This window comes from Engraulis encrasicolus, chromosome 7, assembly GCF_034702125.1.
Source record: "Engraulis encrasicolus isolate BLACKSEA-1 chromosome 7, IST_EnEncr_1.0, whole genome shotgun sequence".
NCBI classification, from domain to species: Eukaryota; Metazoa; Chordata; class Actinopteri; order Clupeiformes; family Engraulidae; genus Engraulis; species Engraulis encrasicolus.
Window position 1 is genome coordinate 45,346,368 of NC_085863.1, and position 23,835 is coordinate 45,370,202.

Sequence of the window (23,835 nt, forward strand, 5' to 3'; positions counted from 1 at the left end):
CACTTACTCGTTATCTCCTCTTTCACCCTATATGTCACTTACATACTCACTGCCGTCTCGTACATACAGGACAATCTTTCTGTCTGTCTGTGTGTGTCTCTCTCTCTAACACTTTCTCTATATCTTCTTTCTTCCCTCTCTATGTAATTCTTTCATATTCATTTCATAGTGTATCTTTCTCTCTCTCTCTCTCCCCTCTCTCTCTCTCTCTCTCTCTCTCTCTCTCTCTCTCTCTCTCTCTCTCTCTCTCTCTCTCTCTCTCTCTCTCTCTCTCTCTCTCTTTTTTTTGTACATTCACTACAGTCATGTGAGACTTAAGCATGAGATATGTGCTGGTTCTCAAAAGCAGGCTTCACTGGTAGTCAGGTAGTGGGGCTTTTTAGTTGCAAGACCCACGAATATAGTAGAAAAAATGGTCATAGTCATGTGCTACAGCCGTGGTTTTCAAAGTAGGGGCTGGGAACAGGGAGGATGGTGGGGCAAGGGGGGGCGCGGCAAGTTTGAAGGAAAAGTAAAGTAAAACGATACATAAATAAATACAATAAATTACTTAAACAAGCCAAAATAAACCAAAAAATAAGATAACATTCCCACTAGTTAAGTGATGCCTTATAATAAACGGTAACACTTTACAATAATGGTGCATGAATTATAACGGAATAATGTTGGAAGTAATGTATGATTTATGGTGAATTAACACATGATTTATGTACATAGTGATATTTAATCTATCATTAGTTAATAAGGAGTCATGACATGAGTGATGAGGACTCACCATTAAGTAAATGTGGTATATCAGAGGGAAATTCGTGGTGTGAATTACAAGGTTAACATATCATGTATTAACATGGCTGATGAAAATCCTGTCAGATCAACCCAGTCATACATGAATCCAACCTTAGTTAATGTTGCCTTTCCAGCAATAATGGAATAATGTTGTAGTCATTAAATGACACTCAGGCTAAGCGGTTCCCAAACTTTTTCCCCGCGCACCCCCTTGTACATTTCATTGTGGCTCGCGCACCCCCTTAGCGAATATTTTGGTGTGCTGATGGCCACGCAAGTATGGATTCACTGTGCATTCATGCACATTATGCACAGTTTTGAATAACCCACACAGCAGAGGACTCCGATGCGGAGCCGCGTTCAAGTCACCACATCCGTGTCACTGTCACATTCCTTTGGGTTCCACTTGGTGGATCAGGGTCGCCACCGTGCGCCGCCCCAAATTCTACCGTCAAAACGCGGACCATAATCGCATCCATATCTGATTCACAAACGCGGACGCGCTGTAAAATCTAACGGACGTTGGTAGTTGGTACAGTTTTTGTTGGGGCAGACACGACCGAACAGCGCTCTCCAGTAAGTATTGATTTATTTATATTAGGTGATACACAAAGGTACAAAAAGTATATCTGAAGCTTTTATACTATCAATGCTTATTGATATTTCGTAGGATTTTGTTTTATGACTTTAAAAGTGTAAGTTAACCCTAGTTGTTTTCAAAACGAGACAGCTAGTTCATTCATTCAAAGACATGGAGAACTACATTGGCTATTGTAGTATTTCCTAAATGCTGTTAAAATATGATGCCATCCGATACATGGAGGAAGTGCAGTTGAATAAAAATTATCAACATTGTGCCCATTTTAACAGCCTTGTTTACGTTAGCTTGCTAGCCAGTTACTAGCAAACCGATTGACTGAAGCAAACTTGTGTAAAGTTAAACGTAGGTCTAAGTGTTCAAATACTCCTATGAAACGGCTATATTGGTCTGAATTTGGCTCATGGTACACTTTTACACGGATTGATGATGCTCTCAACAGGTTTGGAACCAACTGTGTTTATAACGGTACAAATCCTAAAGCGGTGGCATCATGTTCTCCTCACATTAACGAAATCCAGGCTAATTATTTATTAGCAATTAATGGATGGCCATGAACTGCGCCCTCGTCCCATATGCTGTCCATCATTGGTGAATGAATGAAGTAGCTGGGCTCATAGTTTGATACAGGTGTCCGTGGTAGGGCTACAAATATCTGAATTTGTCCTTAATCTTGTGCAACAGTAAACAGGTGGAATTACCTCTGGGTCGGACAGGGCTAGCCAGCTGTAATCCACCCTGCTACGGTGATGCCCGCCTGCCTCCCGGCTTTTACGACCAAGAGTAAGTACATCTTATAATATTCAACATCATTACTGTCACGGGATAGAGATGTGAAAGAGCGTTGTCCATTCCATATGCAATGCAATGTCCGATTGCCATCTTACGAAATTTAAATGAAAGCTCTAAGTTTAGCTCTGTTGCCTTTTCAGATCGGAGCGCTGATGTGATGTTTCCCCGTCGACTGATGAGGCATGAGGGAAGGAAGGCAGCCACGACAGCAATTGTTCAACATGACAGTGAGACAGAAAAATAATGTCAAGATAAATAAAAAATCATGATGAGTGAAGTTCTTAGTCAGGTTGTGTTTTTTTCGGGTTCTTATTTAAACGGTGTCTAGGCCAGGTCTGTGTTATCTGTAGAATTAAATCTAAATGCTGTTTGAAACGGTTAACTGGTTTAGTGTTCGTTTATTGGGATTATAGCATAATAAGAAAGTAACTTTATGAGCACTGATCCAAAATGGTCCCGGCCCGGAACATCTATGAGTCCGGAATGGGTCCGTAACTGATAAAAAGTAGTGGAACCGTGACGGATGCAATAAGTGGACACGGAATGAGTCCGCATCGGATGTCGCGCCTCCGAACCGGGCTCACTGCGGAGGTACGCTTCTGCACGCGGATCCGTTGCGGGTGACAAACGGGTCCCTTTTGAGTCCGCACCACGCCTCCGCGTCGGATGATAGGCGGCGTGCGAGTGGACGCCGATACGCCCCCGTTTACCGGATCCGTTCCGGAGGATGGCCTCCGGACGGTGGACTCCGGGGCGGATCCATTACGGTGTACTTTTGCTGTGTGGGAATCCTCTTTTCCAAGTTCTGGAGTTAAACTGCACTTCAAATGGACCCTTCCAGCATACAATTAAAAACTACTTAAAGTTCATTGATGCTGTATAAAAAACTCTCACCATTGCTCTATTCAGCTCGCGCACCCCCTTATGGCAGGCTGCGCAACCCCAGGGGTGCACGGACCACAGTTTGGGAAACCCTGGCCTAGCCTATGTTTAGGCTACTAGTGTGGATTTCTATGACCAGCCGAAATAATCAGCCCATTGCCAATGTGCATAACAATCCTCGTGGAGCCAGTCATCTCAACCAGGCAATGGGCAACTTCAGAGAAGCTACAGAGCATTGTCAGGAACAGCGGCTGTGGCGTTCGACACTTCCTTCGTCACCTGCAGACTGCGCCTTGAAGCAACCTCCCCAGGCCATCATAGTAGCCTACACCCCCTCCCCGCAAACACAGGGAGTCACGTTTCATTCTTATTACCTGCTCCCGTCTTAATGTAACGTTTCGTTTCCCACCATCTGCATTCTTTTAGCGGCTTATTTAAGGTGTCTCTCGTTCCTATGTGTGGTCATTAGCCAGCCATCACCAACGCCCTGAAGGGAGCCAGCCGAAGGAGTTTCTGTGGCGCTGCAGCGACGACTTCCACATTTAGTCAGTTTTTTTTTCACGATTTCAATGACCTTACTTCTTTATAATGTATAAACGTATTTCAGTTCAAACCGTAACCAAATATAGGCTATTATATTAATAGGCTAGCTTACAATTAGAGAATGATAAGACCCTTGTGGTAGGCCAAACGCCAAGTCACCACTTCTCAAAACTGATAATCATACTTAGACTACCCAGTGACGTGATTGTGCCCAATGAAACAGGAGGCCTCGATTCGTGCAGAAGATAAGGTACGTAACTGGGATATAAAATATGTATATGTTAGAAAACTATTTAACCTCATAGACTAACCTTGTATACGGTACATTCTAACAACATATTTCTTAAGTTTTGAGTCATTCACGTTCATTTGAAGCGTAATCCCCCCCTACTGTGGCTAGTTTGGATGAGACGACTTGACCCTAGCTAGCACAACATAAATGACAGCTAGCTCTACACTATTTCGGCCATTCGTTAACGATCAGTGTTCAGATAACTAGCGCAAACGTGCCAAGATATATTGTATTCTCAAAAAAACGCTTGTGTTGTGCCATGGCTTATACGGTGATGACGTTTGAGATTGTAAATTTACGGGCCACTCGTAAGGCCCATAAGCTTAGATGTGTCTATGGTAAGGCCGACCTGACGAGATAGCTGCCTACTGAGGTTTGATTGGATATGGACATTGTTTATTTCAGAAGGAAAATGTTTGGAGTGGAATTGTTTGGAAGACAATCTTGGGACAATTTTGCTCTTTGGGTCTTTGTGCCAACCATGCCAGCTATCGTAGGGTGCTCTGGGAACTTCTTAGATCTGTTTACTGTATGTACAGAAATACGCATTTTGTTTACATAAAATCCCTTGTCATTTCACCACTAGGTTTGAAACCCAGACAGCACGAAGCATCTTGCCGACGTCAAAATCAGATCAACAGACAGGGACATCAGCCTTCTCTTGGGAATAGGCCAGATATGCCAGAACAAGAAATGGTAAGTCTATCACTAAGATCCCCAAAATACTCCTAGTTAAATCTTAAATGTGACCTGGTGGCATTATTGCGTGAATGCTTATGTTGAACACTTAATAAATAAGATCCTCAAGTGTGTAGAGTTCGTTATTTATTTACATTTTCCTCAGCATAACTGTACAGCTGACACCACTGCCTTCTGTATCATAACAAAGCCTGTCACTTCCACGTTTCGTTCTTCTTATGTGACCGAAGTCACTGGCTACTGCACCAGAGAAGGTCTCTGCACTCATTGCTGGTCCTATGATGCCATCTATTGGCGAAAATGTGCAACAGCATAATTAAACTAAAAGACAACTTCTGACAGGACAACAAAAAGACAGGGAGTGAGAATAAGGGAATAACAAAAAGACAAAAATGGGGGGTCCACTACACTTGCATACCTGATTGTGATGCTGTCACTCATTTTCTAGTCTATATCTTGGACTGAAAAAGGATGCTTTGCCCCTGTGGTTGTGAAGAGGATGCTGTGGAGGTGGCAGCATGAACGTGTCACACAGACATTGGCTAAACTACTCGGTAGGTACAACGAAATAAAAGAAACCACCCCCTCAACCCTGTTTATGCTGCACTGTACCTATTATAACCAGTTTTTATATAGACCATTATTTGAAATACTACGAGAGCCTTGCTGTTAGGATACTGTACAGCAGGGATGGGCAACTGGAGGCTCGGGCGCAGGACAGTTTTTAACCCCCTATAAATCAATAGTGTAAGCATTCAGGTATAAATAAAGAAAAAGTGAAGTATCCTTTTGTAAATTCAAGTGCGTGGTGATGTGGCCCACTGATTGTGGTAATTAAAAATGTTGGCCCACCTTATAATGAAAGTTGCCCACCCCTGCTGTACAGCCTACATCACTTGTACATGTCCTTACCAAATAGGACACTAGCTAGCTAAATGTAACTAATATGGCATTGTGAAAGTTGTATGCCGAAATGTAAACCATAATATTAAATTGTGATGGACAGAATTCAACCAACATATTACATTGTGAATGTAGTTGCACAGTGATACTGAGACCGACTTATTCCTGTCTTTATTTGCCAGGCTTCTACACTTGCCCTCAGAGTTCACATATGGTGAAGTGCACAGGTGTCCAGTCAGGTTCAGACTGATGCTGGTAACAAGAGGAAAACATGCTAATTGGTAAGTGAGATCCCTGCTCAACAAAAATCCACACAGCACAACAAGTAAGCCTAGTTTGTGGTATCAAATGTAAAATGGAAGTTTCATCAAAAAGTTGTAGAACACATCTGAATAAATTGCAGGCCATCAAAGTTGTGAATGGGCAGGGAAAACACAACCAGTAGGCTTATGAATTACTTTGACTCAGCACAGCACAGCAGATGCGATGCTACCATTCCTTGGGAATATGACACAGAGGTCTACTATTCCATTGTAAATATTGACTGGAAATGTTCATGTTTCAACTGTTTTAAAAACATTGGACTCAGGGGAAAAAATCTCTAGGTGTATATAAGTGAAAGCCCACCTTTGCCATTGTGACACAGCACACAAGTATACACTGCACACAATGAAATTGCATTTTATGCCTCACCTGTGCAAGGGTGCAGCCTACATTGGCATCCCAAGGGAGCAGTATGTTGCAGTGTGGCGGGAAGGTACCATACTTGGGGTACCTCAGTCATGGAGGATGGTGGAGAGAGCACTGGTTAATTACTCCCTCCACCAACCTGGCGGGCTGGGAGATGAACCAGCAACCTTTGGGTTGTTCAGCCCTGGGCTACAGGACACCCTAACCGCTTACCAATGACTGCCCCACTTATCCTTGACTGTATAAAAAATACCACAGAGTAGCGAGTACACTTTTAAATTAAAAGGGTCAATATAGATGATAGACTTTTCATCCACAGGCAGGTAAGGCCTATATTGAAGGCAGCTTCAGACCCCACCTTCTCTTTGTCACCTGAATATAACTTAATTGTATTGCAAATGTCATTCCTAAGATTCATTTACAAAATGTGTTTTATTTCATGTGAAGCTGCATAACATTGAAATTATGTCGGGGGGGCCCGGTGAAACGGCCCTTGAGACATAGGTTCCCCACCCCTGCTGTAGGAAGAGCCTGTAGACCAGCGGTGGGCAATTATTTTGGCGCAAGGGCCGCATAGGGTTTAGAAAGTTGATCAAAGGGCCGGATGTCGTAGGCAACTTGCTCATAATAAGAAATGGTGTAACGCCAATATAATTACATTATTGTCAGTTATGCCATTCCTGCTAATTGTATCTAGATGTAGACTTTAGTAATGTTAGGTCTCCAAGTTTTAGATAGCCATTTAAGAATTAGTGACCATATGAATCTGCATTTTTTTCTGGAAAGGCTCTGCGGGCCACATGAAATGGCTGAGCGGGCCGCATGTGGCCCCCGGGCCTGAGTTTGCCCACGTCTGCTGTAGACGGTGACACTTCAGACATTTGACTTTCTAGCTCTTGTCACAGGTCAGTCCATGAGCCCACGTCTTCAGGTCATGGGCCTGAGAAGAATCTACCGTTACAGGGGTCAGAAGAGATCCTCAAACTGTAAGTTAATCTCATGATGCTTTTTAACATAAACATTTGACACTCACTCTCACCACAGGTCAGTTCATGAGCCTCACTGGATACTTTTATAATATATGTGCAGCTGTGTGTCAATGGTTGGTATGCAGTGTCGCTGTTTTTTTTTGGTTTTTTTTTTTACATTTTATGTACTGTTTGTCTCTTGTTTCTGTGCTGTTTCAGATGCTGACATTACTACCCCTGTACTTCAACCCCTCTGCTGCCACTGGGTCCTCAACGAGAAAATAAACTGATCCCCCCCCCCCCCCAATCCATTCCTTTTTCCACCGTCACATCACACCATGCCTATGCACATTAACACCACCAATGAGCCTAGAAAACTAGGACAACAGTGAGGATGAATTTAGAAACCGCTTCCACGTATTGTACTATTTCTGAAAAAGCATTGGTATTGGCCTTCTATCTCCACGTAGCCATATCAAAAAACCTGCCTAAAAAAAAATCAATTTTGTCGTGTTTCCGCTTAAAAAGGAATTTAGAAACCGCTTCCACGTATTGTACTATTTCTGAAAAAGCATTGGTATTGGCCTTCTATCTCCATGTAGCCATATCAAAAAACCTGCCTCAAAAAAAAAAAACAATTTTGTCGTGTTTCCGCTTAAAAAGGAGAACAAAATATCCACATGTAAAATTATCCTGCTACGTGGAAATGGCACCTTACTAAATAAATAACAACTGCATAGTTATTCTGTTCAATTTATGAGTAACTATGTAAATTATGATTAACTTTTTGGCTGATATGGGACACTGCATGAAAAGAGGAATTTGTGGATGAGTTTTGCACCTTAAATTGCCTCATACCTCAAGCCACAGCATTTGCGGCTCCCCCATGCCCCCCTCCCATCCCCTTCTTAGAAGAGCCTTTAATATGTAAATGCCAGTGATCAGGTCGGGAGCTGCCCCAGTCAATTTCAAGTGGGGTGGGGTGGGGTGAGGTCAGGTGGGTGGGAGGGAGTGGGGGGTCGGCAGGCCTGTTTCTAGGATTTTGGGGTCCCTAGGCAACGGAATTGTTGGGGGCCCAAGGGCATTTTTTGGCCTTTTACTAAAATGTGTGTGTCTGTGTGTGTGTATGTTTTTTCACGCTGCCCAGTGGTGTTTTTCAGAATCACTAACCATTAAACCAGGGGTGGGGAACCTATGTCTCGAGGGCCCTTGAGGCGGTTTTATCCGGCCCCTGATATCATTATAATGTTTTGCAACTTCACATGAAATAGGCCTATGACATATTTTGCAGGCCTAAAGGAATCTTAGAAATTACATTTCCAATGCAATTAAGTTATATTCAGGGGACCTAGAAAAGGTGGGGACTGTTTTAAAGGTGTCTACCTTTAAAGGTGTCTATATGTCTATATAGGCCTAAAGGTGTCTATATCCTGATTTGTCAAATCCTGATTTGTGTTCATAGTACGGCCCCCGGAGGATTTTATGACCATGGTAGGAATTTGAAGTGGCCCCTCGAATGAAAAAGGTTCCCCACCCCTGCATAAACCTTTCTACTAGCCACAGCTTTGCTGTCAGTACATTTTATTATGATACTATAAGCTCAGAAATTAAGTTGATCAAACAATTCGATCTGTGCTATAAACATTTAAATGAACCTACAGAATAGGCTATCAAAATAGAATCATCTGAATGATCTTTCTTGGACATAGGCCTACATTTTGAAGTGACCCTTCGAATTAAAAAGGTTCCTCTGCTGCTTTTGAGGAAAAACATCAATGTGCTTGGCCACTCTGTTTTTTTTAAAATGGTATTCTGAACTAAAGCAAGGATTGTTCAAGTTAGTTGAAAATAGACCGTCTCTGGTTAAATTAGTTCTACACCAAGCCTTTAGGTGGCAGTAAAACTAATTGGCACAATGCGAATTCCACACACAAGCCACAAAGAAGCCATCAGCCGCGGTCAACATCACCTTCCTGATTGAACAGAACCACGTGCTGACTGTGTGGTTTACAAGTTTCTTGGCGATATGGGGGAAAAGTTCCTCACATACCAACGGAAAATGGGCGTCATATACATGTAAGTACATTTTACTCAACTGTGGTTTAAAGTTTAGGTACTCAAGAGCGATTGAATAGCTCCTCTGAACACAGATCCGCCATTGCTAAGTTATGGCACAGCCGTTTTACATAGCTGGTAGCTCAAGTCCCCTCAATGTGACTACACTAGTTGCTGCTGTACGCTAGTAAATTCTGATGACTTGCGAGCATCGTAATGACAAAATGCTGTGGTGAAACGGTGAATATGTTAAGTATACTTGTTGATGGTAAATTGTTTGACATTGCTCGTTCTCAGTTGCCTTTCCCCTGCCTAAAGATAGACAAAGGCTACCGTTAGCATGCTATTGCGTTAGCTCATCAACTAGATTCTGGGCACTGCTCATTTTTCACGTCTGCCCGGTATTTCGCTGATGAACTAACGCTTAGACGCCTTGCCAATGTATTTTACAGCGGCAAAAATGCATAGGCGACGTTGGAAAGACTGGTGTGCCGTCTGGGTATGTTGGTTTTCAGTGCTGGGCAGTAGCGAAGCGACTAATTTAATTACATTCTCTAGTAGCTTGGTCGTAGCGTCACTACTATGTATCGAGTAGCTAACATCCCTGTAATGCTATTTTTCCTCAAGTAGCGACGTTTTTGTCCCCCATCGATTTTACTCAATGATTTTTGTTTTACTTTCTCTATCCTGAAACCTAGGCAGTCACACAGGGGTTCCAAGACCCACCGGCGTAAAATCAAGTCAAAGGTGGGATATAATTTAGTTCCATGCTACTTTGAAACGGTGGTAGATGGACACTCCCAACTGAGATCGCTCCCGGACGTGCAGTCCCAGGTGTTTCTATCACTCCCGGACGTGTAGTCCCACCCGATTATATTTCACGTATTATCATACACTGCCACATACAAGCAATTTAGGGTTAGGTTTAGGGTCAAGGTTAGGGTTAGGGTTAGAAACAAAAAAACTAACATCAAAAAGATAACTAGCTCCGTTATATGGCGGTGGGACCGATAGTCTGGCTAGTGGGAGCGAGCCGACAGGGGAGCGTCCTGCGTTGGGAGCGTCAATCAGGGAATCGTTCTCAGTAACGCGAGCCCAATGTATCAGCGCGAGCTCAATGTCGACCAGAGTGGTCAAGTTGAGCACGCCACCCTGAAATCAATGTGAAATACCCTGCCATTTGCAAACAGTAGGCAACCTGTCCTTAAAAAGTATGGGTCCTCAAAACAGCACTTGTTGCACAAATATGTGTAGATGGCCTCTTCAAGAAATTGAAATTATGTATGGTCACTTTTTCTTATTGTTTCACGTGGAGGTCTACTGACCTTGTCTAAATAATGTAGGCTAGTTTATGTCCATGTATTATATTAGGACCCAAGGTTAATGGGTTATTCTATTTACCATGTTTTCACAGGCTGCTGTCTCATAATATGGCGAAGACGAGTCACCTGAAGGCCTAACTCGCCATAGAAGACGGAAAGAATGTAAGATTAACTTATTTGTGACCAATATGACTTGCTCATTGATACATTTGCTATGTCAATATGAGGTGCATGGCAAAGTATTTAATTTATTTGTCTCGCTTCTAGGAGCTGTAGAAACAACAGGGTGTTCTTTTTCAGGGTATTCTTTTTTATAGAACTGGACAGGTCATTTATTTGTTACCCTTGTTTTTGAAGTGTCCTGCAGGATGCTGTGTCCTGCAATCCTGTGTGCTGTGCTACAGACGCATATGTCAACCCAAAATGGGCACAGTCTCACCGCAGAAGAGTGAAAGAGGGTAAGCTTAACCTATAGCCTACGTCAGGGTCGGGGAACGTTTCTCATTCGAAGGGCCGCTTCAAATTCATCCGAGGGGCCGTAAAAGTCCTCCAAGGGCCGTACTATGAACACAAACCAGGATTTTCCCTTTCACTTTAGGCCTATATTGAAGGCAGCCACATTTAAACAAACACCACCTTCTTCAGGTTCCCTGAATATAACTTAATTGTATTGCAAATGTATTTTCTAAGATTCCATTACAAAATATGTCATATTTCATGTGAAGCTGAATAGCATTAAAATTATATCGGGGGGCCAGATAAAACTGCCTCAAGGGTCGCAAACAGCCCTAGAGACATAGGTTCCCCACCCCTGGCCTACATTGTCAATATGACTTGTGCTACTTTATAGATAAGTAATCAATGCTGTGCATTGCTATGTTTTGATTTATTTTCTTACATCCTACAGATCCTGGCAGGGAGACGGTAGTGTCCTGCAGAATGGTGATGGGCCAATCTTACAAGAGACCACAGAAAACTGATATAGTGTAAGATTATCCCTGTTGGGCTCAATAGGTCTTGCTTATTGACATATTTGCTATGTCAATATGAGGTGCATGGTTAAGTATTTATTTATTTGTCTCGCTTCTAGGAACTATAGAAACAACAGTGCCTGCTGCAGTATAATGAGGACACCCTGAGCAGAGAGCTCCAATAGACCCAGGTCCAGTGTCTTGGCAGGGTGAAATGGCACTGATATGGGTATGTACTAATGTCAGTTAAAATGAATGAATGAATTAATTCTCATATCTGAATAATGTGAACACTGGATTTACCACACACACACACACACACACACACACACACACCCTAGGCCTAGATGATTTGGACCCAAGGTTACTTTTACCACAGCTCTGGCACATCAATTTTCATTTGTTTAATAACTGGTCAGGTAATTTATTCATTCCCCTTGTTTGTTTTTTTGTTTTTTTTGTAGTGTCCTGCAGGATGCTGTGTCCTGCAATCCTGTGTGCTGTGCTACAGACGCGTGTGGAGGTCAACCCAAAATGGGCACAGTCTCACCACAGAAGAGTGAAAGAGGGTAAGCTTAACCTATAGCCTACGTCAGTGGTGGGGAACCTTTCTCATTCGAAGGGCCAATTCAAATTCATCCGAGGGGCCGTAAAAGTTCTCCAAGGGCCGTACTATGAACACAAACCAGGATTTTCCCCTTCACTTTAGACCTATATTGAAGGCAGCCACATTTAAACAAACACCACCTTCTTCAGCTTCCCTGAATTGTTAATATGTAAGTGTTGAGTGTTAATGTTAAAGGAACAGTCCACCATTTTTCACATATATGGAGTATTTACATGCATGAATGTGCATTTCATTTTGGTCTGTGTTTTCATTATCTAGTTTAACAGTATAGTATAGCGTTTCTCGTCTCCAGTTGGCCACAGCAGCTCCCATATGGCTCAGTTCTGATTGGCCAATTGGAGATGAGAAACGCAGACGGGGGCAATATCGCCCTATTTTACGCAACATTGCGTTGGGGGCTATATCAAAGCTATTGAAAGTATTGTGTCATGTTCTGTCTGTAATTGACAAAAAATGAGATTGGAATTGACGACTGTATCAGCTGTCAGGTCATGTCTCAGGATTGTGTATTTAGTAGCTCCTCTCTTTTTGCAGCTTTAAAACTTAAGGCCACCGCTATGGAGGGAGCGGCTGCAACCGCCACCAGCGCAGCAGCTGCCCAACAAGCTCGACCCTCCGATTCCTCCACCTCCAGCTCCTCCACCTCCTCTTCAAGTGACTCGGAGCCAGAGAGGAAGAGAAAGAAGAGGAACAAGAGAGACAGGAAAAAGAGAGAGAAGAAGAGGATGGAGAAGAAGCAGAAGAAGAAGAGGAAGAAGGACACAAGCACAGACAGACAGAAGGAGAGAACTTGCGAACACTTGCACCCTATTGCGGAGCTCGCCTTCAGGTGGGCACATGCAGAAAATTGAACAGCTTAATGATTAACAACGATTTTTAGAACCTGAACAAGGACTGCCTGCTTACCTTTTTTTTTTTCATCTTTTTGAAATATCTAGCAGGTTTGCCATTGGCTACACTCACTTCACTGTTAACCATTCAAGATGGTTTGTTGATCCAAACAGTGGGGCCCATACACAGCACCTTGAGAGGGGTTACTGCCACACTTATTGTGTGTGTGTGTGTGTGTGTGTGTGTGTGTGTGTGTGTGTGTGTGTGTGTGTGTGTGTGTGTGTGTGACAATATGTGAAGGCCTATGACTTGCTTTCATAATAATAAAAAGTTATTGTTCTCTGTCTGGTGCTTTGATTGTATTTAAAAGTTCAGAAAATACACTACATCAAAATAGGCCTATGTAATGAGTTATGTGTTATAATGCTGTGACTTCACTTGGCGGGGAGTTAATGATTGGGAAGGTTGTTAATGATTGATTAGTTGACTGTATAGAAATGGTTGATTACACACTTGTTTTCAGTATAGTAATCATGTGTTAAGTTAACACATGATTACTATACTGAAAACAAGTGTGTTAACCTATCATAATGTCATGGCTTTACTTAAGGTGGCCAAGAAAACGTGAATGAATATTGTAGTAATCATGAGCACACATGATCATGTAATGACTTTACTTGGGGTGGCAAAGACAACATGAATTCATAGTATACTACGATGTCAATGATATGTAATATATTAGGCTAAACATTAGGCTGGTCATTGGCTGATATAACCAGAAGGTATCAGATGCATGTGTGGGCACAATCACGTCACTGGGTAGTCTAAGTATGATTATCAGTTTTGAGAAGTGGTGACTTGGCGTTTGGCCTACCACAAGGGCCTATTAATATAATAGCCTAGCCTATATTTGGTTATGGTTTGAACTGAAATACGTTTATACATTATAAAGAAGTAAGGTCATTGAAATCGTGAGAAAAAAAAACTGACTAAATGTGGAAGTCGTCGCTGCAGCGCCACAGAAACTCCTTCGGCTGGCTCCCTTCAGGGCGTTGGTGATGGCTGGCTAATGACCACACATCGGAACGAGAGACACCTTAAATAAGCCGCTAAAAGAATGCAGATAGTGGGAAACGAAACGTTACATTAAGACGGGAGCAGGTAATAAGAATGAAACGTGACTCCCTGTGTTTGCGGGAAGGGGGTGTAGGCTACTATGATGGCCTGGAGAGGTTGCTTCAAGTCCGCAGGTGACGAAGGAAGTGTCGAACCCCCAGCTACGAACGCCACAGCCGCTGTTCCTGACAATGCTCTGTAGCTTCTCTGAAGTTGCCCATTGCCATAAGGTCTGGTTGAGATGACTGGCTCCACACGGCGAGGATTGTTATGCACATTGGCAATGGGCTGATTATTTCGGCTGGTCATCATAGAAATCCACACTAGTAGCCTAAATGTAGGCTAGGCCAGGGTTTTCCAAACTGTGGTCCGTGCACCCCTGGGGTTGCGCAGCCTGCCATAAGGTGGTGCGCGAGCTGAATAGAGCAATGGTGAGAGTTTTTATACAGCATCAATGAACTTTAAGTAGTTTTTAATTGTATGCTGGAAGGGTCCATTTGAAGTGCAGTTTAACTCCAAGACTTGGAAAAGAGGATTATTCAAAACTGTGCATAATGTGCAGTGAATGTACAGTGAATCCATACTTGCGTGGCCATCAGCACACCAAAATATTCGCTAAGGGGGTGCGCGAGCCACAATGAAATGTACAAGGGGGTGCGCGGGGGGGAAAAAGTTTGGGAACCGCTGGCCTAGGCTACCACCTTTATCCTGAGTGTCATTTAATGACTACAACATTATTCCATTATTGCTGGAGAGGCAACATTAACTAAGGTTGGATTCATGTATGACTGGGTTGATCTGACAGGATTTTCATCAGTCATGTTAATACATGATATGTTAACCTTGTAATTCACACCACGAATTTCCCTTTGATCTACCACATTTACTTAATGGTAAGTCCTCATCACTCATGTCATGACTCCTTATTAACTAATGATAGATTAAATATCACTATGTACATAAATCATGTGTTAATTCACCATAAATCATACATTACTTCCAACATTATTCCGTTATAATTCATGCACCATTATTGTAAAGTGTTACCTAATAATCTATTGCATCTCTGATGGAGGATCTATTGTGACTGTGTTATCATTCTCTTCTTCACAATGTATTTAGGCTATTAGGTTTCCTGTTGTCATTGGATAGGCTTTGGTATGCACTAACTCCATTGACTTGTGAAAGGGGATCCACAGAAAAAATAGTTTGGCACAGTCCTTGTCAGGAGGGCCTTGGCTGGAATCTACTGGAATATAGAGGGCCATGTAATGGTGAAGTTTGGGAACCCCTGGTCCACAATATTCCTCAAATATAAGACCTCATGCCCATTCAATAAATTATATGGCATGCAACAGTTAAGCACCTCATGCGGTGCCATATTTTTTCTGGCAAGTTGTAAACACATGCATATTTTAAAGAGCCAACATGCTGTGTATCTCTCACATCAGACTTTTGTATTGGCAATGCATACTGTTTGTAGTCGCAATGTTAAATATTACACAAATTGATCACGGTGGTTTCTGACAAAGATAAAGTAAATTAAGGGGAGATGTAGAAAGAATGTGGGAAATAAAAGAAGAGGGAAAGAAAGGGGGAATGAGAGACTTCCTTGAAACTTTACCATTTTCTCTAATAAGCATGTGTGCAGGGGCACCGACAGGGGGGGACAAAGGGGACAGTTGTCCCGGGGCCCAGGGAGAGAGGGGGACCACAATTGGGTCCTCATTACATTGTATCTATGGGGCTGGGGGGGTCCTTTCAGATGACTTTGTCCCGGGGCCCAGTGTGAAGCGACTTTGCAGATTTATGCTTTCAGGGTTGGGTGCCCCGTGGGGTGCCATGCTGATGTGGGTGGATGGGAGAGGGATTGCAGGTAGGGGGCTAATAGCATACTGACTAATGGGGATGGGGGAGTGGGGGAACGATCCCAAGCAGGAGGCACAAATCATGCCAGTAATTAACGCAGTACTGTATGTATTCACAGATGATGTGAATGTGTGTGTGTGAGTGTGTGTGCGCGCGCGTGCATGCAAACCTGTGTGTGTGTGTGCGCGTACGTGTGTGCATGTGTGCGTGCGTGCCTGTGTGTGTGTGTGCCATTCTTCTCTTCACAAACTCAAACACAGTCACACACATACAAACTCACGTAATACAAAGACATGCTCACATAATACACACACTGTCTACGACTCTCTCTCTCGCCCACACAAATGCACATGCACGCATGCACGCACGCACGCACACACACACACACACACACACACACACACACACACACACACACACACACACACACACACACACACAAACGCACCTCCTGATCAGCAGACTTCTGGCCTTTTTTGAACCCTTATCGAAACCATAACCGAGACAATACTTTCTGCAAACACACACACACACAATATCCTAAAAAACATATAGGCAGCTAGGTCCTCAAGGTGACCAGGGTGAATGCTGCAACGTTTCAGGAGTTCTTTCGTACATAGTCCTTCCTAGATGGACTTCCTACATGGACTTCCTGATGCAGAGACCACAAGCAGTGCGGGTAGGGAATAACACCTCAAGCACCCTGACCCTGAGCACTGCGACCCACAGCACTAACCATCTAGTGAAGTTTGCAGATGATACAACACTGGTGGGCCTCATCACTAAGGGCGATGAGACTCACTACAGAGAAGAAGTAGACCTGCTGGCCAGATGGTGCAAAGACAACAACCTCCTGCTGAATGTCAACAAGACCAAGGAGATTGTTGTCAACTTTCAGAGGGTCCAAAAACAACTGCCACCACTGACCATCGACGGTGATGCTGTGGAGAGAGTGAGCAGCACCAAGTTCCTTGGAGTGCACATCAGCGACGACCTCTCTTGGACCACCAACACTACATCACTGGCGAAGAAGGCCCATCAGCATCTCTACTTCTTGCGCAAACTAAAGAAGGCAAGTGCTACACCCTCCATCATGACAACATTCTACAGAGGAACCATAGAGAGCGTCGTGTCCAGCTGCATCACAGTGTGGGGAGGAAGCTGCACGGAGAAAAACAGGAAGACACTCCAGCGTGTTGTGAACACAGCGAAGAAGATCATTGGAGTACCACTCCCCTCCCTGCAGGACATTTGAACCGCACGCCTCACCCGGAAAGCACTTATGATCATCAAAGACACAAGCCACCCTGCACACAAACTGTTCAGCCTCCTGCCCTCTGGAAAGAGGTACAGGCGACTCCGTTCCCGTACCACCAGGCTTGCAAGCAGCTCGATGCACCAAGCAATCAAGATACTGAACACTCAACCCACTCTCCCTCCACTGTCAGCCTCTAGACAGCCAGGACACTGACAACCCCCCCCCCACCACCACCACCACCATATCTGCGACTGAACATTCCACCTGCACTACTACATCTGTGACTGAACTTTCAACCTGCACTAACTCAAAACATGCACATGCACACACACACACACACACACACACACACACACACACACACACACACACACACACACACACACACACACACACACACAAGCACACTAAACCCAAACATACACACACTGACACACAACTCATACACACACACACACACACACAAACACACATGGAATTAGTGACAGCTGTGAATGTCATTCTGTGATTGTTGAAGGGGCATCCCAATCCATAGGGGTTGCGTTTCAAGCCCTACACCTTGCGGCTTTGTTTGAAAGCACGAGGGGCAAGAGGATGGCAAAGGGGTAGGGGTGGAGATTAGTAATGGGAAAGGCCCTATGTCTGCATGGGAAAGCAAGAAACGTAATTTCAAATTCTTTGTATGACCAGTGCATGTAAAGAAATTGACAATAAAACCAACTTGACTTGACTTGACTTGACTCCTTGTAGCGCCTCATCTGGCCACCAGGAACCCGCTTTGACTCGTGTAGTTGCCCATACAGAACTTGACGTGGCAGACAGTATCCAGTCATGCGGAGGGTGTGGCCAATCCAACCAACCAAGTTGTCTGTTGGCCAAAGCTGTCTCCATGCTGATGGTCGTACTCAGGATGTCAGTGTGGGGGATCAGGTCTTCCCAAGTCAGACAGGGTGTATTTGTAGACATCTGATGTGAAACATATCCATGTTTTTTAACATGGGGTCCATGTTTCTGCCCCATACAGCAAGGCGGAGACAAAGACTGCGTTGTAAATGGCAACTGTGGCCATGACAACTGTTGTCAGACTTTTGTTTCCAAACACTATTCGACCAGAGGCGGCCAAAAGCAGATGAGGATTTTATTAATCCAATGATGTATTTCATCATCAGGGCAAGTGTCTGCAGGAACTGCTGCGGAGCAGAGGTAAGTGAAATGGAGAACAATGCTGAGTGGAGTCCCAGTGATATGAAAGCCAGCAGGTGAGGGAGATCCAGTGCAGAGTCGAGCCATGACCTCAGCAACACAACAGGCCCAACATCAGAGTAGCCTCTAATACAGTATTCATAGTCATACAATAGTACAAATATTGAGCAATGTGTGAGGGTCTAATGAAAGGCTTTTTTTTACCACACACAAAAACACACACGCGCACACACACACACACACCAAACAGAATATTTTGCAATGCACAAAATATTGCTCAGCTTGTTCCCAATGTTTCAAACACAGTTCCATTACACAGAGGACAGGCAGCAAGCAGCAGCCATCCAGCCAGAGAGAGTAGCTAGCACTGCAGAATGCCGGATTTCAGGTTCAGTGTATCATTCGCTCTCTGACTGTCTGGGGCCACTTTCTGTCTGCTGCCTGTATCTTTGTCTGTCTCTTTCATACATACAGGACAATCACTCTCTCTCTCTTTCTCTCTCTCTCTCTATCAACCTCCCTCTTCCCTTCCCTCCTCCCCCTGATCCTACATGGCTGCCTCTCTCTCTCTCTCTCTCCCCTCTCTCCCGCTTTCTCTCTCTCTCTCTCCCTCCCTCCTCCCCTCATTGGCGTCTCAGTGGGCAAATGAAGGCATTTTGCTGGTATTATAGAGGCGGGAGGGAGGGGGGGAGGTTGGAGGGGTTGAGGGATCGAGGGGGTAATAATAGTGCTGCCCCCGCCATCCGTTCCCCCGGTGCCCTATGGCTGGTGTCAGCCCCAGGTAATGGCTGCCGTATCAGCTGCTTTTATAGGCCCACGGGGAGATTAATGTGGGACGCCTAATGGCAGAAGGAGCCGGCGGTTTTGTGTACGTGGGTATGGCTGTGTGTGTATGACAGATTGTGTGTTTGTTTGTTTGTGTGTGTGTGTGTGTGTGTGTGTGTGTGTGTGTGTGTGTGTGTGTGCGTGCGTGTGCGTCAGACTCTGTTTGTTCATTTGTGTATGTTAGAGTTGTGTGTATGCGTGTGTGTATGCTGTGGGTGTTGCGAAAGGGTCATAGTGGAGGAGGGAGGCATGGTGGGGGTCAGGGAGAGAGGAAGCCATTTGGGGTGACAAATAGTCGTTCGGGGACTGGGCCTATTGGGGAGGCCTAAAGACAGAAAGGGGATATGGAAAGAGAGACCCGCTCACACTACGAGCATGTTAACACTTTTTTTATACATTTCTGTAAACGCATACATTTCTGCCTTTTCTTTACACATTATGGGATTTCAAGCTCCCTAATACAGATATTTTTAGTCAGTGAGATATAGAGAAAAAAAGAAAAAGACGTGAGTGAGGTCATTGTGTGCTTTTATGTGTGTGTGTGTATGTGTGTATGTGTGTCACTACGTCAACTGGTACCCATGGGGGTAACAGAGGCGAGTGCGACATCGGCATAATCTCCTTCTCATAAGAAAGGTGTGTGTGTGTGTGTGTGTGTTATGTATGGGACAGCACCTCCCTAGACAATTCCACAGCAGATGAAGAATTAATAGACTGTTTCTCTCCCCCGATACCAGAGGTGTGTGTGCGTACCGTACATGTGTGCATGCATCTGTGCGTTTGTGTGTGTATACGTGTGTGTTTGTGTCGTGCATACACAACGCATGCAGGTTTATGTATACTTGCACCTGACTCATCTCCTTTATCTACACCACCCGTCAACTATGCTCTGCAGATGCTAACCTCCTCAGCCCCATCACCATGACCAAATACCGGACAGACGAAATGTATGTGTATGTGTGTGTGTGTGTGTGTGTGTGTGTGTGTGTGTGTGTGTGTACGTGTGAGAGAGAGAGAGACAGAGAGAGATGGACAAAGAGACAGACACAGACAGACAGACACAATGGGTCTTTCTCAAATGCAAGGCCAGTGTCCTTCCAAGTGTATCAGCCTAATTAGGCACGCCCAGTGATTGGATACCCTTTATTAGTCATACCCAGTGATTGGATATTCTGTAGAGTTCACCAAAAAGTATCCAATCACTGGGCATGACTAATTAGGCTGATACACTTGGAAGGACACTGGCCTTGCATTTGAGAAAGACCCATAGACTTTCGGTAGACATAGACAGCATGTAGGTCTGTGCATGCATGTCCAAGTGTTTGCCCATGTGTGTGAGAGAGCTGAGAAGAGAAGGTGTAGGGAGGAGGAAGATAAGGGAAGAGAGGAGTGGAGCGGAGTGGAGCGGAGAGGAGCGGAGAGGAGTCGAATGGAGTAGGCAACAGAGAGAGATGAAATCTTAAATGAATGAGAACCGTCCCTGGGACCAGTGGAGCAGACAGAGATGGTATGGAGCAACTCCCTTTATGTTTGCAGATGATTATTAAAGTGACGGGCAGGAGGAGAGAGGAGGAGATAAAGAGGTAGAGAGAGAGAGGTAGAGGGGGGGGGGGAGAGAGAGAGAGAGAATGAAATATGAAGTAAAATACAAAATGGAACTTGAAAGTACTGAAGAAAGGGAAAAAAGCAATTTCATTTGAACACACACACGCACGCACGCCCACGAACGCACCCACTCACACTCACACTCACACTCACACACACACACTCAGATAAGTGCTATTGGTATCTCTCACAGCCCTGGGTGGCCCTTCAGAACACTCAAACGGATACTTTTCTGTAGAGCCATTTCATTATAATAAAAATGAAGTTCACATTTTATTCATTACTCAACTGATTTTGTAATTGTGGGGCTTGACTTCTTTAAGAATACTTTGTCTTTATTTTTTGCATCAATATAATTGATTTTTACTCCATTACAAAAACCCTAATCACAACATGTAGTTATCAAATCACACTGTTTAGACTACATTGTCATGAGAAAGTTGATGACTAATACTATTACTAAAAATGTATATTTACAGAGCACTTCCTAGTGATGTTGGCTATGATTATGTCCCTGATTGTAAGTCACTTTGGTTAAAAAAAGCATCTGCCTGGCCCTGCCGTGGACTTACGGTAGGACACTAGGTTACTATGAAGCCGACCCGGGTTCGACTCTAGCCCAGGTCATTTGCCGATCCTTCCCCGTCTCTCTCTGCCCACTCATTTCATATCTCTTCTCCACTGTCTTGTCAGAAATAAAGGCAAAACCCCCTAAAAAAAACTGAAAAAAGAGTCTACCAAATGTAATGTAATGTAATATACAGAGGTTATGTACATACAGTACTGTGTGTAGGCTATATGAGACAAGTCTGTGTGACATGCTCTGATCCTTTGGAAATGTCCTAGTTGCCATGTGCTTTCCTGAGAGGCTCTTCTACAGTGTGTCTCAATGGAGTCTCTAATGAGCAGGCCCTCAATGGGACTCAGGAAATTAGAGTGTCTTCCTGTCAGTTGGGGAACACACACACACACGTCTCTCTCTCTCTCTTTTTCCCTCTCTCTCTCTGACACAGAAGACACACACACACACCCAAGAGTACGTACACACACAACACACACACACACACACACACAGGCGGGTGCGTGTGCACGCACACAAATGCACACACACATGCACACAAATTGACAGTGTGACATGGTGATGCTGGACTCCTGCTATTGCACACACATACAGGTGGGATCAGTGTGTGGCTTTTGGCTGTGACTCACAACATGATATCACACTAGGGCTGTCCTAAACGATTATTTTTGTCCCGATTAATCTATCAACCATTTTTTTAGAATAGTCGACTAGTCAAACGATTCATTTTTCAAGTACTCTAGCACTTTAATCTTCAAGGAAATTGAAAAAAATAAAAAAAATAAAGAAACCGTTAAAATTAGGTCCCTGAGCTCACAATGAGCTTTAAATCATGATAGTAGCTTATTTACTCCGAGATACAACATCCAATTCATACGTGTTGGGCAATTTTAGGTTTCAATACAGTAATAAAGCATTAGCAAAGTAAGTAAAAAAGCATTGAATTAAATGAAACGATTAGTCAAATGATGAAAATTCTTGTGTAATTTTTATAGTCGATTAGTCACGATTAGTCGATTAATCGTCCCAGCCCTATATCACACATACACACACATACACCTCATCACATCAGCCTGTGGTAATACTCACTCTCTCTCTCTCTATCACACACACACACATGCGCGCACACACACCTGAGGTATAAGGAGAAAACACTTCCTGCTGTTTTGTCCCGTGGCACTCAATTCATTTCTCATCCCTGTGTACTGTACCTTCCCCGGATCTGAATCTCATTCCCTCTCAAACTGAATAGTTATGAGATGCTGAGAGGGCAGTAGACCTGCACTACGCTTATATCACCCAGTGAGCAGACGCAACGTCTTCTGATTGGCTGAGCAGGTGTCCTTTATTTCCCGGTAGCAGGACACCTATGATGTCATGCGGGCGTGCGGGCGTCCAAGTTGCTTCTTCTCTAACTTTCTGGCGAAGTGCCGTTACTAGTTCTATCGCATCTGGTTGTCTAGTCAAGACCGCGTCGTTAGTTCTATCGCATCTGGTTGTCTAGTCAAGACCCCGTTACTAATTCTATCGCATCTGGTTGTCAAGTCAAAAACCCAGTCGTCAATTCTATCGCATTTGGTTGTCAAGTCACCAACATTCTGCGCGCGTCCTTACATGCCTCCGATAGAGGCGCGTCTCACTAGATTAGGAAGTGGTGCCCATGGCAACGTACCAAGCGCAGTGGTGTATCTACTTTCTCACGAAGCCTTAGATCAACATATTAATAAATTAATAATTAAATGCTGGTAGCCGGGTGATAAGCGGAATAGCGGCCTTCGAGGTGTCCCGATATCAAGGGAAAATGGACTTGGCGAAGCGAACAGCCCTTCGGCTGCGCCGTCGGGCTGTTTAGAACGCTCCGCCTCGTCCATTATTTCCCTTGATATCGGGACACCTTGTCGTCCGCTATTCCATACATATCACACTCACCACCTACATGTATGTTGCCCCCAAGGAGTAAGATGACATCATTGCAAGAAACACACACACACAAACGCACACACACACGCTCACACTAAACTAAACTGAATTAAAATGCTTAATATAATATAATATAATATAATATAATATAATATACGTACTATGCATGACATAATAGGCATAACTAAGAAGACCTGTATTCCAGTAATTCAAATGACACAAATGACACATGACGCTGAAGTGTCTACACACATACGACGTACTGGTACAGACATACAACACAGCATGAGACAGTAGTAATTTGAAAAAAATATAAAATTATTTGCCTGGTTTTCACTGACTACCCAGGAGGGGCGGTGCCAGGCTTATAATGTATAGCAAAATACAGTACTACATAATGCATTAGTAAAACAACATAAAAAGGAATGCACCATACTTTTTTTCTCAGTAGAAATAAAATAAATAAAACAACAGAAATTGATACTAGGTTATGAGCTTC

At 43.8% G+C, this 23,835-nt stretch overlaps 1 protein-coding gene and 2 long non-coding RNA genes across 3 annotated transcripts; all 3 read left to right on the forward strand.

The window, feature by feature from the left end:
- The first annotated feature begins 1,117 nt into the window (after positions 1-1,117).
- On the forward strand, positions 1,118-2,372 carry LOC134452232 (uncharacterized). Its single transcript, XR_010035405.1, has 3 exons — positions 1,118-1,362; positions 2,069-2,167; positions 2,317-2,372. It is a non-coding gene; the product is annotated as an uncharacterized LOC134452232 (long non-coding RNA).
- Positions 2,373-4,936: 2,564 nt separating this feature from the next.
- Positions 4,937-8,193, forward strand: LOC134452233 (uncharacterized). The gene is made up of 4 exons (XR_010035406.1): positions 4,937-5,146; positions 5,678-5,776; positions 7,091-7,171; positions 7,373-8,193. It is a non-coding gene; the product is annotated as an uncharacterized LOC134452233 (long non-coding RNA).
- A 2,749-nt stretch (positions 8,194-10,942) lies between these two features.
- On the forward strand, positions 10,943-13,060 carry LOC134452234 (ADP-ribosylation factor-like protein 6-interacting protein 4). The gene is made up of 5 exons (XM_063202594.1): positions 10,943-10,988; positions 11,438-11,516; positions 11,621-11,730; positions 11,966-12,070; positions 12,664-13,060. Exons 3-5 carry the CDS (start codon positions 11,727-11,729, stop codon positions 12,978-12,980), a joined length of 426 nt encoding a protein of 141 aa, XP_063058664.1. The 5' UTR covers positions 10,943-10,988; positions 11,438-11,516; positions 11,621-11,726; the 3' UTR covers positions 12,981-13,060.
- The last annotated feature ends 10,775 nt before the right edge of the window (positions 13,061-23,835 follow it).